The sequence below is a fragment of the Seriola aureovittata genome, chromosome 23 (genome assembly GCF_021018895.1).
Source record: "Seriola aureovittata isolate HTS-2021-v1 ecotype China chromosome 23, ASM2101889v1, whole genome shotgun sequence".
Lineage (NCBI taxonomy): Eukaryota > Metazoa > Chordata > Actinopteri > Carangiformes > Carangidae > Seriola > Seriola aureovittata.
The window spans coordinates 12,630,497-12,646,547 of NC_079386.1; the positions used below are offsets into that span (position 1 = coordinate 12,630,497).

The 16,051-nt window shown below is 42.0% G+C and overlaps 1 protein-coding gene across 2 annotated transcripts in view; it reads right to left on the reverse strand.

Annotated features, from left to right (window-relative positions):
• Nucleotides 1-16,051, reverse strand: part of chd3 (chromodomain helicase DNA binding protein 3) — a 41,038-nt gene that overhangs the window by 14,795 nt on the left and 10,192 nt on the right. For both annotated transcript variants that reach the window (XM_056369068.1, XM_056369067.1), the window contains exons 11-36: nt 15,624-15,847; nt 15,264-15,395; nt 14,780-14,876; nt 14,136-14,327; nt 13,850-14,050; nt 13,485-13,622; nt 13,235-13,356; nt 12,794-12,967; nt 11,984-12,125; nt 11,479-11,610; nt 11,048-11,165; nt 9,595-9,719; nt 9,260-9,491; nt 8,722-8,906; nt 7,987-8,164; nt 7,588-7,674; nt 7,047-7,132; nt 6,493-6,626; nt 6,219-6,363; nt 5,139-5,301; nt 4,800-4,963; nt 4,054-4,237; nt 3,799-3,915; nt 3,574-3,705; nt 2,941-3,049; nt 1,985-2,117 (exon numbers count right to left, since the gene is read on the reverse strand). In XM_056369068.1, the coding sequence (XP_056225043.1) occupies nt 1,985-2,117; nt 2,941-3,049; nt 3,574-3,705; nt 3,799-3,915; nt 4,054-4,237; nt 4,800-4,963; nt 5,139-5,301; nt 6,219-6,363; nt 6,493-6,626; nt 7,047-7,132; nt 7,588-7,674; nt 7,987-8,164; nt 8,722-8,906; nt 9,260-9,491; nt 9,595-9,719; nt 11,048-11,165; nt 11,479-11,610; nt 11,984-12,125; nt 12,794-12,967; nt 13,235-13,356; nt 13,485-13,622; nt 13,850-14,050; nt 14,136-14,327; nt 14,780-14,876; nt 15,264-15,395; nt 15,624-15,847 (3,846 nt within the window). The remainder of the gene's footprint in view (nt 1-1,984; nt 2,118-2,940; nt 3,050-3,573; nt 3,706-3,798; nt 3,916-4,053; nt 4,238-4,799; nt 4,964-5,138; nt 5,302-6,218; nt 6,364-6,492; nt 6,627-7,046; nt 7,133-7,587; nt 7,675-7,986; nt 8,165-8,721; nt 8,907-9,259; nt 9,492-9,594; nt 9,720-11,047; nt 11,166-11,478; nt 11,611-11,983; nt 12,126-12,793; nt 12,968-13,234; nt 13,357-13,484; nt 13,623-13,849; nt 14,051-14,135; nt 14,328-14,779; nt 14,877-15,263; nt 15,396-15,623; nt 15,848-16,051) is intronic.

The window sequence follows — 16,051 nt, forward strand, 5'->3', positions numbered from 1 at the left end:
TTTTGATACATAAACATCTATTCTGCTTTTTCTCTTTAATTCAGTTTTTTTCCATATAAAAGTTATGGCTGCACCTTCTATCTCTATTGTTCAGCACTACTGTAACATGAAAAAGGATTTTGATCAGTATAGTTTGAAAAGTTATGAAGGTTGATTTTTTTTTATGCATGTGGGACAACAGTGTCCATCAACAGCGCAGTCAAAAAACATGTGAGTGTGCTTAATCACTTTTCCACATTGCTTCCTGCGAACAGAGAGCTCTTTACCAAAATTTCATTTGGACAAATAAGGTGAATACATGGTGCTTCAAACAAGGGAGGATTGATTCAATGCCTTTGATTTATTCTGATAAAATTCTTGCCTTGAAAGAACAAGAGAGAGTAAGAGGAGGTGTGATAATGATGTGAGAAAAAGAAAAATGAGGGCAGGGTAGAAATATTTATATACAGTATGTCATGTGCAGGTGCTCATGCAGACTGCTGTGTGATTCAAACCGTTTATTGAAACACTACATCAAACGAACATCTGAGTCTGTGCAAACTCTCTTCAGAGTTCAAGAGACTGTATATGTATAACTTAAGCTCCTCCTCTGCAGCGCTGAAGTCAGTGAAAGGTTTCACAGCGTCCTGCTGAAGCCACTGAGACGTGTCAGAGGCCACAAACAAGCATTCACGCTCACATTCACACCAACTGGCAATTTAGAGACGCCAATTCACAAATTAGAGTAAGCAATAAACCTGATGTGCATGTTTTGGGATTGTGGGAGGAAGCCGGAGTATCCAGAGGAAAGGCCCCTGCCAATTTATATTTCTGGTAACCTTCAGGGAACTCTTTTTCAACCCATCAACCGGTTTTTTAGCCTTATAATAAAGGAACCCAATCACCAATATCTCTAACCAAAGGAAATATGTAATATAAAAAAAAGATATACACGGGTAAAAGATATATAAATATATATATATAAATATAAAATATAAAATAGATATATGATGATAGTCTGTGTGCGAGTTTCCTTTTCTGCCACACAAAAAATGACAAAACAGTGATTTAAAAAAAGTTTTAAAACTCAAATCTGGTGTTTCTTCTGCTTTTCTTACCATTCCTCTTTTCCCTCCCTTTGCCCCCTCCTCTCATTACGTTCAGTCTGAAAACTACTTCACTAAATTCATTCTTCTGTGTCTGCTGTTTTTCATATAAATCAGTATCTTGGTTGGCATAGCAACAGTAATACAACCATTTCGTGGGAAATTCAACTTCATACAGTAATTCAGTTGTGTGTTTGTGTGTGTGTGTGTGTGTGTGTGTGTGTGTGTGTGTGTGTGTGTGTGTGTGTGTGTGTGTGTGTGTGTCCAGGAAAAGTGTAAACGTGTTGCAAAAGAGGTTATCATGTTACACAACCAATTACGACTAAAACATACTTCATGGAATTTCTTCTTTCTTTCATTCTTGATGACAGAATTAAAAGGAAAAAAAAAATAATGTAGCAAGAGAGATAATAAGAAACGAAGAGACTGAGACAGAGACAGAGATACAGTAAATGAGGATGTTGAGGGCAGGATCTGAAACATGTGAGCCACTCAAAAACAGGATGAGTGCTCTTCCAGTAATGCAGCGGTCAGCAATACCATCCAGCCAATATGTGGGTCTAGGGGCATCCGTCATCCGACCATCAAACAAGTCAGGTGATGGAAGACACTGACAAATGTTGCTAAAATAGATCGCTTCCATAAAAGTAGGGCTGGGTACTTAACCGCAAGACTTTTTTGATGCGTCTGTAGCACAGAGAATGGAAAACTGTCAAGTAATCGAAGGTGGCTTTGAATGGCTTGTCGTAGAAGTTGTAATCTCCTGATTCAAAATTCTTTCATTTGACATTTGAGGCATTTTTCAAAGCAAAAAGAAAAAGGACCACTTTGTTGTTTGTGCCGAAATACAGAATAAAAAGTGAAACTTAACATAAAAACGGAAAAACGTCCCGTCTTACCTTAAAGCGTCGAGCCAGGAACTTGTTCTTCATCTCCAGGAAGTTGCCTTTATTCGCCTGCGACTTGAAAGGCTCATTGACGATGGCGAACTGGGGATCGTTCTGGATGTCCTGCCACCTGGCGTAGCCGTGACTGACACAGGGGGAGGGGGGGGGTCAAGGGTCATGAAACAGCAATAAAGAGACAGCGTGAAGCAGAACTGCGTGGGCCAATCTTTTCTACCCAACTTCATAAATGTAACATAAAGTGAAGCTTAACTGGGAGGGCTCTTAGATTTCACCCTTGTGTGTTTGTGTCAAGTATGGCGGTAGAACAGACAATTAAGCTAGCTTAACATAAAGACATGAAGCAGGTGGAAAAAGCTAACGTGGCTCTGTCCAAAGTTCCAATATAAACTAACCCGTCGTATCTAGTTTGTTTGTATCCTTGGTAAGCAGTTTTTGAATAGAGCCAGGTTACCTGCTTCCACCACCTCCTGTCTTGATGCTAAGCTAAACTAAGCTAAGCTAAGCCACAGACAGGAGAGTGGCATCGGCCTGTTCATCTAAATCTTATTTCCCAAAACTATATCTTTAAGCTAAACATTGATTTTTTTTTTTGAGGGTGATTTGTTTGATTTTTCATCTTCTTAAAATACAGAATTGCAGTTATTATAGCACAAAATAGGTTTGAGGCAGCTGCTGAAACAAAGCATTTCTCCCCTTTTGTTTTAGTCTAACAGAGCCATGGCATTAACTAGCAGGATAATGATTATATGTGAACGCCGCATGGCCTTAATTACCATAATAGAGAGAACAACATGAACTAAATGACCCACTGCATCAGCTTCCAGCAGCCACAGTTCGCTGTTTACTGAGCTCTGGCTGGCTTGTTGACTTATTACGCTGGGCTTCTGCCGGCCGACAGAAAAATAAACACGCGGGGTCATCGCACGGGCAACTGCTGTCAAGGATACATCACAATTCCCGCCAGCAGCCAGAAATCGTGTCGGCGGTGCCAGATCTCGTTCATCTTCCCCGAGGAGATGGCAGCCCGCTCCTCGTTCTGCCAAAGAGTGTGCAGCTCTGCGGGGGTGAAGCCAGCACAAGGTAAAAATGAGGTTGGTCTCAAAGTGCTTAGCTAGCTGAAACCTGGCTGCAGGTGTTTCCACAGCACACAGAGCTTTTCTGGGTTTATGATCAAGGCGAAGATAATTTTAGCTCACTAATGCTTTTTGTACAGAAGCTCTGGAAAGCAAGGCAAATGTTTGGTTTTTTTGATTGTTTTAGTTGTAAATTTTATTTTGCTTAGACCGCTTAGTAACTTGTTTGCTCAACATTACTCGCACCTCTTCACCTTCCTCTAATCCTTTAGGTAGAATTTTTATTTTTAAGAAAATTTGATTTTTCCTGCTACAATTCCAGTTAAGTTTTTGAATGATTCATACACTTCACATCTATAATTCCTCTTTTCTTGAAACACTCCGTAAAAAAACAGCTTTTATTAGTTGAACAGGAAAGTTATTCTTTTATCCTAAATACATTAGGTAGAGTACAATATAGGTCAGTTTAATCTATTCTACATACACTGCAAATAAATCAGTACTAACCAGTGAAGCCACCATCTGCGATATTGAACATGAAGCGAGGTCGCTCAGTCGGAGGCTTCCCGTTACCCTTAGGCGCCTCCTCCTTAGCTGCTTTGACTTCTTTTCCAGCATCTTTTTCACCTTTGACCTCCTCTGTTATTGAGAAAGACAGTTAAGGTATTATTTAGCCAAAATATGTCCTTTATGTATTTGTGGCAGCATGCGACCACAGACAGTGAGATGCACCTTTCTTCACGTCAGCTGCCTCGGGCTTATCCTTGGCATCTGTCGCTTCCGTTGCTGCGGGTGTCTCGTCACGCTTTTCTTTGTCTTTTTCCCTCTCCTCCCCTGCCTTCTCTCCTTCTACAGGTAAAAAAATAAAATAAAAAATTAATTTTAGCAAAGGACTTGTTGCGTTGCTCTGTTTAAACCTACTTCATCTCTCTTTTTTTTTGCACGTCAGAATTCATTGAGTTTCTTTTTCTGTATTTTGGTTTTTACCTGATTTCTCTTCTTTCAACTCTTGCTTTGACGTTTGTGTTGTCTCCTCTTTGCTCTCCTGCCCTGCAGCTGGAGCGTCAGTCATTTCTTTCTTCTCCACCTCTTTCAGGTCGCTCTCTTCCTTGCCTTCGGTTTTTTGACCAGGAGACGCACTTTGTGGTGTCTCTTTTGTCGAGGAGGAGAGCTATGGACAGTAGCACAGCGTGGAATAAATATTGCTGGTATTCACCGTTGGTATTTGCTGTTGTATGGTGAAAATCTTCAAAATCAATATCAGCTTTTTAATCCACTTTTGTGTTTTGTGTGGATAACCATGCTGTCGTGTTTTTGATTGATTTGCACCTTGCAGGCACCTGGGCATTCTTGGCCCCCCATTTTGTATGAAAAATGCTGCTGTCCAGTCAAAGTTTTTGTCACTTGCCATGCAATAATAATGTAATGTTTCACTTTCATGCGACATAAAAGTCACCACAAACAAATGGCTGTCTGGAATGAAGAAAAACACACAAAACAGCACAGCATGCCTCACAAAATTGTTGACAGTAGAGTCAGTGGGTTGTCAGTGGCTCGACACATGCTTTGCTTATTCATACGAGTAAAATTGAATAAAACAGACCCATGTTTTGCAGAGATGCATAAGCAGAAAATTAATAAAATGCAAGAAAATGTTACAAGTGGCCTCTAAAGCCACAAAATAGAGATGTTTTAGCTGCTGAGTATCTTGTGTTTTGAGGACAGTGTCCCACCTCTTCAGGGTCTCCAGTTTTGTTGCTGTCCACCTCTTTCCCCTCATCCTTCTCTTTCTCCTTCCCTTTCTCTTTCTCCGACGGGGCCTCACCTTCCTCTTTGTCCTCCTCCTTCTCTCCCTCTTTTCCGTTCTTTTCGAGCTTGTCTGATGGAGCAGGGGTCGCTGCCCATGCGCGCGCGCGCACACACACACACACACACACACACACACACACACACACACACACACACACACACACACACACTTTACTGTAGGTTGCATTCAACTCCTGACTTAATCTGATGCCCTTTACATGGAGCACCCCCTGCTGGATCTGGTGTATGGCATGTTTCATTACCTGGCTTGGAGGTGCACGGTGTGTTATTATAGCTGGCGTCTGGGGTGGGCGTGGCGGTCTTCACCGCAGGAGAGGAGGCCCTGGAGGAGGATTTGTCAACATTGACCTCAGGCTTGAGCTCTGGAAGACTCCACCGCCCATTGATGTGCTCAAACTCCTGAATCTGAGCACAAAGCACCAGCAAACACTCAGCAAAATAAAATGCTTGGCGCACACACTCCCTACCACCTTTACCACCTTAAACTTCCACCCACATGCTCTGTTTGCCTGGCAGTGTATCATACATTCCCTGTGGCATAGATAGCAGAGCAGGATGTCTGCAGGTTTAAACAAGTTGGAGTGAAAACTGGACTAAAGATCTTTGGATAAACTAAGATAAACTGGGAAAAATGAAAGTAGCAGAGCAATGAAAACATCTTTCAAAATATCATGGTTGATTTCTTCCATAAAAAAAAAACCTGGGACATTTTTATATTTTAAGTCCTGAGGTTGACCTACTGCTTCATAAGAATGTATCTCTGCTGATGTGGGAACACCCTGAGTTATAATCCTTAAGAATTTCAAGAATTCAAACCTTATTTTTTGGTACTAATTATGGTTGGCATTGTTTTCTGAAATAGCCATTCAGTGACATTCAGACTTTAACTCTCTGTGTAGTAGTTTTCATTGCTGGTAGCTATTCCTTCACTGGATTCAGTCGCAGGAAAAGCAAAGTATTTGTCATTTGTGACAAGGTGACAAGATCGGTTCAACAAGCGTGTGACAAAATAATACAGTCCACTTTTTTCTGACACTGGATCAGATGAGTGACAAATTGCTGGAAGTAATTAAACTCCAAGGAGCGGCTACAAGCCGTTACATGAAGAGTTACAGGCAGCACAGCTCGGACAAAGTACCTGCAAAGCAAGTGTTTACCATAGTGTTAAACCGCATGTGTTGCTGCCATGGTAACCACCCGTGTCAATCACCCAAGTCAACCAGGATGGCTTGGGTGATCTTAAGGACTTAAAGCTGAGCAGAGCTTGTTTCTTTAAACCACATTTGTCTTGACCTATGACGGGCGAACAGCTTTGGCCTGACCTTCTTCTTGACGAGGGACATGACGCCGATTCGAGTGAGGACCGGCTGGCGACACAAGCCCTCCCTCGGGACGCCGTCTGCAAACGTCTCGGCGCCGTCAGCCACCGGCTCGCACAAGTGACGCATAAAGAGAGACACGTAGGCTCTGGCAAAGACGAAGAAGATGATATATATATATATATATACATATATATATATATATGGTTAAACGACGGACACAAGTGGAGGAAGCTCATGTTTCAATCTATATTTCTCTTTGATGTACGTTACTTACTTGAATTCCTTTTCAGTCTTGCCCCTGAGGTCTCTCACCAGCCACTGAGAGGAGAAAGCGTCCTGAGACGGCATCCCCCAGCGCATCACTGCGTTCAGGAAAGCCTTTCGCTGGCGTGTGTTAAAGCCCAGCACCTATTGATGGAAATTACTGTGTTTTATGGATTTTCCTGAGTGAAACTGGCAGTGGAAATAACACCAGAGAAAGAAAGAAAACGTTGTCGTATTTCTTATATGTCTTAAATTTCTCAAGGCCTCTTTTGAACAGGTCTGACTGCCTAATAATGCTAAAATAAACTCTGAAGCCTAACTTGAACAATGCGGGCCATTATAATCACGTCCACCATTATCAGGATGATAAATGAGGTTGGGAGGTTTAGGGGTGATGGAGATGTAATAGCTTTGCTGCCATCTCCAATTTAAGATTCTTAGAAAAATATTTAAGACTGCAAGTTCACTTTAAATAAAAACTGACAGATTCCTGTATTATCACAATTTAAAAAAATAAAATGCCCAAAAATGAAAGCAGGACTGGTTCCAGAGATATGTACAGACCTCAAGGTTGCCTCCAACTCTGGCCAGAAGAGGAGGCAGAGGTTTATCCTTCTCATTCCTCAACTGGCGACGTGACTGTCTTCGACCTGTAGATAAAAGGTAGGCAAAGGAAACATTGCAACAAATCCCGGGGAGAATTATAGGATGTAAGAAGAGGGAGATAGTTAATCTGATGTTTGTTTTAAGTTTCTCACATTCTGCAGACTTGCAGAGCTTCCTTCAAATTTACAGTTAATAGATTTATATAAACAAAAAAAAAAAATAAAAAATTCAAAAGCTTCTGAAATGTTTGGGAGTGTTTTACTGCCCGAAGTAGGAGGTGGACGGCGATCGCATTTTTGGCAATCTGATTTGTTCGACTCTGCCAGGCAACTGTAACAACTAAATCAACTTTAAACTGTAATTCACCACAGACCTGAGAGTGCTGCCTGCGTGTTACAGCAGGCATCTTTCGTGGCCCATGAGCAGCTCTGCTTGATGCCTCTCTCGCTCTTTCTCTATCTCTTTTTTTTTTTTTTTTTTTTTTTAAATCTCTCCTTACCTTCTGGTCGATCGTCAAAGTCCTCGTCCTCCTCCTCGGAGCCCACTGAATACTCGGACTGGTTATCTGAAATGTCAGCATGCCACTCTGAAACAGCACATGGTGGTCTGTCAATAGGCCAGGCCCATTCATGTCCACTGTGCAGGCCATAACTCAAACAGGAGACATCTCATCTAAAATCCTACAATTTCTACAAGGATCATGTGATAAAAACAACAAATCTTTATAATAAATAATAAATCCTGAGTTTTACCTTTGTTCTACTGCAGCAATAATTCTTAGGATCAAGTGAAAGCGGTTTCCTTTTTAAATCCCGGGCTTCCCAAAAGAATCTTAAGCTCCTCCTAACATGATCCTAATATGAAGGTGTCAGTGACATAAAAGCTTATGTGAGCTTACCTTGGTCTTCCTGCGCAGCGTCGTTGTAGTTCACAGGCTTGCGGTTCCTCTTGCCTTTACCCAGTTTGCTCGCGAGGTCTTCCTGTTGCTGCTCGTAGTGATGCCGCAACAGTTTCTCCCAATAATCCGGATCCACGTTCTCCTCCTGTTTGATGATCTCCCGCTCGATTTCCTCGATCTGGAGCGACAGACGAGGAACGCGAAAGTTTAGAAAGGTTGGGGGTTATGTGGCTGACCGGTTAGGACAGGGTTATCTGAGTGCGTCCTTTCAAAGAGACACACTCACATTCTTTAAACAACAAAAAACAAAAACAACAAATAAAACAGGAAAGAACATTGCAGTGGCCATGGGGAAATTTGCTCACAGGTACTTTCAAAGATTGTCGCAGATGTGCACTTCGGTAAAAAGTGTTTGGCCTTGGATCAGCGATTAAAGACTTTAAAATGATCACACTTTCATCTGCATCATACTGCAGCAAGATATTTGCAGACTTCTGTGCAAAGATCTCATGTCCTAGATATTTAGATGAATCTAATCGTTCGTGGTTACTTGTTATGAAACTACAATGATCATTTATTACACCCACTCCTCTGACCTGTCGGCCAGTCCACAAGAGCATTCTGGTCAAAAACACAAAACACTCCTCTCATGCACCATTTCTCCCACTCACTCCTGTTTTCCTACCGCCCATCTCTATGTGTTTATTGTTGCCGGACTGGACATCTCTCACTCACCTTATCCTCCTCTCGGACCATGTACTGGGCCACTTTGAAGGAGCTGAGGTACTCGTTCATGTTCTGGACGTCCGAGTCGTCCGTGGCGTCTTGGCTTCGGTCCAGCAGCCTCTCAATGGCGACGCTGTCGTAGTGGATCACGTTGCCCTCGTCCTCAACTTTGTCTCCCGAACTATTCTTCATACCTGGCATGTGCGGAGTTGAAAAAAATGGAAATTACTGGTCCCGTTCTTCCAGAACCAATTTCACAAATAAAATGTTCTTGTCAACCAATTATATCTTCAATAAAACCAGAGTAAGACAAGTGTTCTCCTCTGGCCAAATTTGTCAAGAGGAAAGGACACTGAAGTCAGCGTGTTTGACAAAATAATTTCATTCAGGAGAAGAAGCCTGCCAACTCTTCCCCATTAGAATCAGTCCCATTCCAACTTTAACCCAAAATCCAACGTGATTACATTTGAGTGAAAATCCTCATTTTATTTGACAAAAATATTCAGTGCAGCTAATTTTCTCAATTGATAAAAAAATCCGTTCTCACCTTCTATCTCGTCCTTGAAGAGCTCTTCTGTACCGAACTTGAGGATGTCGTCGAGTTCCTGTTTGGTCATGGAGCCGGCCTTGGATCCCAGCCCCGGCCGGACCACCAGGTGGGTCAGCATCATCTTCCTCTTGGCCACCTGGGTGATACGCTCCTCCACGCTGGCTCGGGTCACAAAGCGGTAGATCATCACCTTGTTGGCCTGCCCGATTCGGTGGGCTCGACTAAAGGCCTGTATAGAGAGGGACAAAGCCGAAGGCTGAGTACAACTGAAAGGTTTGAGTTTTGATACAAGGACGTTTATAAAAGTAGATAATTAATTCAGTCTGTAGTACCTGTATGTCGTTGTGAGGGTTCCAGTCAGAGTCGAAGATGACGACGGTGTCCGCTGTGGCCAAGTTGATCCCCAAACCTCCTGCTCTGGTGGAGAGCAAGAAACAAAACTGACAAGCACCGGGAGCTGGAAAAAAAGAGACAGTGTGTTAGAGAAACAAACAGCCAATAATATGAATAGCTTCTGCTTAATGACAGAATCCTATTGATATTAGTAACTTAATGACAAATGTCAGTCATCTTTCACTTCAGGGGATACTGCAGAGTTTGTAAATCTTTAAACTTGAGAGTCCTTATCTGAGTTATTTTTAGGATTCATGATATTTTTAAATTTGTTTGAAACATTATGAAATACAGAGATGTGACTCATCCTGCAGCAAATGTACAGCTACAGTTTTTACATTTTTTGTGGGGGATTTTTCTTCCCTTCGTCACTGGGATCGAGGTGTGTGTGTGTGTGTGTGTGTGTGTGTGTGTGTGTGTGTGTGTGCATCATCACTGTCGCCCTCTTTTTTTAAGAACTACTGGTTGAAGCTGGAGTCTAAATTAAAATGATAAAAATGTGTTTGCTGAAAAGTTTTCTGTTTAGTTATTCCCTGTGTGGCTCTAATGGGTCATTACAGTTTAATATTACAGGAGAGTTCGCCTGGGGTAGTAAATGCACTTGTACCAACGTCACGAATGAATCACTAACCCGCAGGGTATAATTCATAGTGTATAATTTAATAGCATTCATTGCCAGCAACTGCTTAGTGATATGACCAAGTTCCACATGAAACCAATCTAAGCACGCGCCTCAGTGTTCATCATCCTTTGTAACGCAAAGACATCAGCAATCGTAGCAACTGGTGTCACAGCGTAAAGATCCTAAACACGCTATATATGATCTTATGTCGCCATATCGATATAAATCAAGATATAATACATTCTCTGTAAAAATCCACTGAGAATGTATTTTATTCTATTATATTATAATTTGGACAAAAAAATTCAGCAATTTAAGTGTCTGATAAATCAAAGTACTTCATCGCTTTGATGCAAAAATCCTATAAAAATCCATATTACCATGTTCATTAATTGCCCAATGCATCCAGAAATATTTACCATAGCAAAAATCTCTAACGGTAGACAAGCGGAAGGTCTTCAACAATATATACAGTATAGTCCTATCGCCCGCTTCAACAACTATATTAACATCATCAATCATCCAGCCAGGATGTGGAGTCTTGTTCTCAAACCCAAAACCCAAAAAGCAAAGCAATATTACAGCAGTATTTTGTGTTGTGACGTGCTCTGATGAACTTTCTCTGACGGGCTGACTCCTTCTGCATCTTTAATATTTCTGCCTGAAGAGACTTGTTTATGATGATGATGATGTGTTTCCTATTAGTCACCAACAGAGGTCTTGGACAACTCACTGCACCTTAAATGACTGCCCATTTTCCAGTATCTCACCATTGAAGCGGTCAATGGCCTCTTGTCTCAGCGCTCCTGTGATGCCTCCATCGATTCTCTCATACTTATAACCTTCATAGTCCAGGAAATCTTCTAATAAGTCCAGCATTTTAGTCATCTGCAAACAGGAGAGAGGAGAGGGAGGGAGAGAGAGAGAGAGTGAGAGAGAGAGAGAGAGAGAGAGAGCGAGAGAGAGAGCCATCGATGTGTGTATGTTTTCATCTCTACTTGATTACCCACGCACACACCCACAGCTGGAATGACAGTCTGCAGCTGAGCCTTCTAGACGTGTCATGGGACTAATACAACATCTGTGAAGGGAGGTGTCCATCTGTTGTGCATTTATACACTTGCCTGTGCTTATGCAGACTTTGAGTGTGTGTCTGTGTGTGTGTGTGTGTGTGCGTGTGTGTGTGTGTGCGTGCGTGTACCTGTGAGAAGACCAGCACTCGGTGCCCCTGCTCTTTCAGTTTCCTCAGCATCTTTTGCAACAGCATCAGTTTCCCAGAAGCCTTAGTGAGGGCCGACCCCTCGTAAGCACCGCTGGGTGTTTTTTGGGCTTCCTGCAAACACAGACAAACAATGCCACAAAGTAAATAACCTTACACATCTTTTAAGTTAGTGCTGACATAATGTCACAACTAAACATGAATTTCCCCTAGGGGATAAATAAAGTATCTATCTATCTATCTATCTATCTATAATAAATAAGAACAAATGATAAACTGCATCTAATCTGTAATTTGAACCATATTCTACATCTACAAAGGACCAATACGATACAAAAGCACTACCTTACATCACCACAAGGTGTCACTGCTACGCAATTTAGGAGTGAGACAAAGTAAACAGCAAAAGAAGTGAAACACAATCAAATAAAGACATGTCAAAATGTATTACAAGTGTGTGTGTTTGTGTGCGTTCGCCTCGTCTCACCATGGAGGCAACAGGAAAGAGGTAGGGGTGGTTGCAACACTTCTTTAAGTCCATCATGATGTTGAGCAGGGAGACCTGGTTTCCTCCGCCTTTTGAGTTTAGAGCCTCAAAGTTCTTGGTCAAAATCAGCTTGTAGTATTTCCTGTATTTAAAAACGCAAAGACATAAATGACGAAGCGATAACCTCAACTACCTATGGCACAAAGATTTTAAGAGAAACTTCCTTTCTTTGTCTCCTCTCCACCCTCCTCTCCTACTTCGATGTTACATTTTACAACATAAACATTTAAAGGGAAACAACCATTACACTGCAAAGATAAGTATAAATGACCTAATGATGATTTTTCAGTGTGGGGCTTGATTCCCATTAAATCCAATAATCATGGTCCATTTCTAATGAGTTGAAATTCTTACAAAGAACATGTTTAACTCATGCAGCAGCCACTGGGCTTTAATCACAGCTAATTAACCACGGCTTATATAATTTGCAGGTGAAAACATGTCAGGCTCCTCGTTATAAACTCGGCTAAATTTGAAGGAAAAAGAAATATTGCAGTGACTATTTCAACATGAAACAGGTCCAATAATAAAAACTGTTGAAATATAAATGTTGAAAGGAGGGATAAATGTAACCAAAAAGTTTACTTTCAAATTCATTTCAGCTTTGTTTAAGCCCCAGAAGATGCTCATCTACACATGCTGATGCTCAGATGTCTTTTCGTCTACAAATCATCATGACATCATATTCAGAAATATCAATCACCAGCCTATATCCGCATTTCCCCCCTTCAATTCTCCCCAGTGTCGTACTTCTGCATAGGGCTCAGCTCCACTCTGACAATCAGCTCGGTCTTGGCGGGCATGTTCTTGAAGACGTCGGCCTTCAGCCTCCGCAGCATGTGAGGCCCCAGCAGGTCGTGGAGCTTCTTGATCTGGTCCTCCTTGGAGATGTCGGCGAACTCTTCCAGGAAGCCCTCAAGGTTACTGTCCAGAGAGATGAACTGGGGTGAGGTGACTGGTAAAAATCTGTCTTTAGCAGATAAATCAATAAGCTTGTACTGAAAGTAATTAGCAAATATTATCTAACTCTGGCTTCATCAACAAACATTTCTATGCAAGTAAAGTTTACCAGACTTGGCAGAGTAAAAAAAAGCATATATTTTGCAGACTTCTACATGAATACCAGTATGTGTATATTCGTGTGTGTGTGTGTGTGTGTGTGTGTGTGTGTGTGTGTTCGAGAAGTCCTACTTGAAGCGGTTGGGTGTGAGGAAGTTGAGCAGGTGAAACAGCTCCTCCAGGTTGTTCTGAAGAGGAGTTCCTGTCAGCAGCAGCTTGTGGTCGATCTTATAGTCATTCAGACGCCTGAAAAACTACAAAATAAGACGACAAAACTCCCTGTCATTCGTCTATCATTATTTTCATTTACATCAGTATTGTTTTTTTTTTTGTTTTTTTAAATTATACTGCTGTCTACAAATACACACACTAGCTGTAGTACCTTGGACTGGTTGTTTTTAAGGCGGTGAGCCTCGTCCACCACCAGACAGGCCCAGTCGATGGACTTGAGCGCCGTCTGGTCGATGGTCACCAACTCATAGGAAGTCAGCAGCACGTGGAATTTAATAGGAGCCTCCCTCTGCAGGAACAGAAATTATATCAAGTCATTGTTTTCCTAAATTACAGTGGTTAATGTTAATTTCAGGTTTGTGTAACAAGCTCAAATAATTTTTCCTCATGTCTTTTCCAGCTCTGCTGTAAAAAACCAATGATAGCGCCGATTTATTTGCTTATTTCTCTCCATCTTCCTTCCTGCCCATATCTAAAAGTGTCGTCTTCGTTTCCCTGTCCTCCCCTCTTCCTCACCCTCAGTTTAAAAGCCTTCTTTCCTCCTTTGACAGCGGTGTCGTCGAAGGAGAACTCGTTCTCTCTGATGATAGCTCGACTGTCCTTGTCCCCCGTGTACGTCACCACGTAGAAGTCAGGCGCCCACATCTCAAACTCCCTCTCCCAGTTGATGATGGTGGAGAGAGGAGCGCTGACCAGGAACGGGCCCTTAGTGTGACCCTGAGGAACAGAAGAGAGTTCTTCGGTTATCAACATTCACGAGGAGGTGGAAGGAGACGATAACAGGAATATGCAGCTGCGGTACCTCTTTGAAAAGTGAGTAGAGGAAGACGATGGTCTGGATGGTCTTGCCCAGGCCCATCTCATCTGCTAGGATGGTGTCTGTGCCCTGAGCCCAGGAGAACCGCAGCCAGTTCAGACCCTCCAGCTGGTACAGATGCAGCGTCCCGCCTGTCGATGTGACAAAGTCTGGCTGCTCCTCGTATTTTATTGTAGGCTGGAAGGAAAGAAGGCAAGAGGAGGTTTGGAAAAACCTGACTGGGACACAATTAACTGTATTTTTAACAGACTGACCAGTATGGGACGTATTAATCGTAGGAATATTGAAGGATTAAATTTCATTGATATTTGCTTTAATTAATTCAAGGTAATCCTGTTAGTTTTATTCTAGAAGACAAAATAACTCCATTAAAGAAAGTATGACTTGAAAATTGACTGGCTCCACCCCTTCGGGAACAGGTATCTTTTGAATAACAGAGTAAGACAAAGTCAATTTAAAACATAATACATAAAACCAACTGTCTCATTTTTCAAACAATACTGTTACTGGACAATGCTCCAGAGCGTCTGCAACAAGTTCATTCTTCTAGAACCGAGATTTGGTGTAAAAAAACAGACAGGAAGCCGATATAAACCAGGAAACTGAATCTACAGCTACAGCTAACTCACGTCAGTAACCGGTGAGGCAGGAGATTCCTCTTCGCCCTCCTGGTTCTTGCTCCTAATCCTCCTGGGTTTGTCTGGATCCTCCTTCATTATTGCATCTCTGTTGGGACAGGAAGACAGTTGTGACCAAGTCAATGCTGCAATATCAGCCAAGCAAGAAATTAAATAAACTAAATGTGAGTAATAAATGTGTACACGGACAGAGTGTTCAATACATGAATTGAACTATGCATTAAACTACAGCAGGTTTCCATATTTTGGATGCTCACAGGTCCCAACAACAGCATTATTACAGTTATTATGAAACCTCTTTTGCCAACTGGCTTCCTGTATTAAATGAAAAAAAATGTGCTGTAGTATTTGAAATATTGTAACTGCAGTTTAGGGCCCTTGGGATGAAAACAGCTTGAGATACAATAAAAGCTGGCTTGTTTTCCCACATTTAAATCAGTGAGGATGAAGATGAAGATGTCCCCTGCAGTCCTACCTGTGTCTCCAGTAGTTCCCCTTGTAAATTGCAAAATCTGGGATCTCCAGGTCGTCTCTCTCCCAGGTGCACTGGTCGTAGGTCAGGTCTCTCCACTTGACCAGGTAGTGGTACGTCCCCTTCTTGTCCACACTGACAGGAAGTCAGAAAAATTGCAATCAGCACATGATAATAAATGTAGTAGTTTAACATGTTACCTTTTAACTTTGCAACATGAATGTTTCCTTTCTAAGATACAGTAAGTAATGAGGCAACAATCGACTTTTAACAGCAAGATATGTCCGTGCATTCACATTCACACACACACACACACACACACACACACACAGAACCCCAGAAACTGAAAGTACAGTCCCATACCTGTGGTTGATGATTCGGTGGATCATCATCCACTCAGGTTTGATGCCATATTTGTAGTACTTGTCCTCCAGGATGGCGTACTGGGGATCCTTGGCCCTCCTCTTTTCGCTCTTTCCCACTCCGTTCTCGTCCTCTCCTCCCGAGCCGTAATCCAGACTGGGAGGCTCGTCCATGTCCGTCTTCCTCTGGTAGTTTCTGTACATCACTGAGTGGAAGATCTCCAGCTGGAGGAAAGAGGGAAGAAGAAGAATGATTTGTCCTCAAGTTCGTCAGAAGCGGTTACGAGAGTTAGAGAGGTAGGTTTGAGCAGAGTCTCTTTATATCTTTCATAGTCCTCCATCTTTGTATTCTTGAGTTTATTCTGCTCAAAACATAGATAAAAGAACTTTTCTTATTATCAGTTCTGGATTTGAATATCACTTCACACT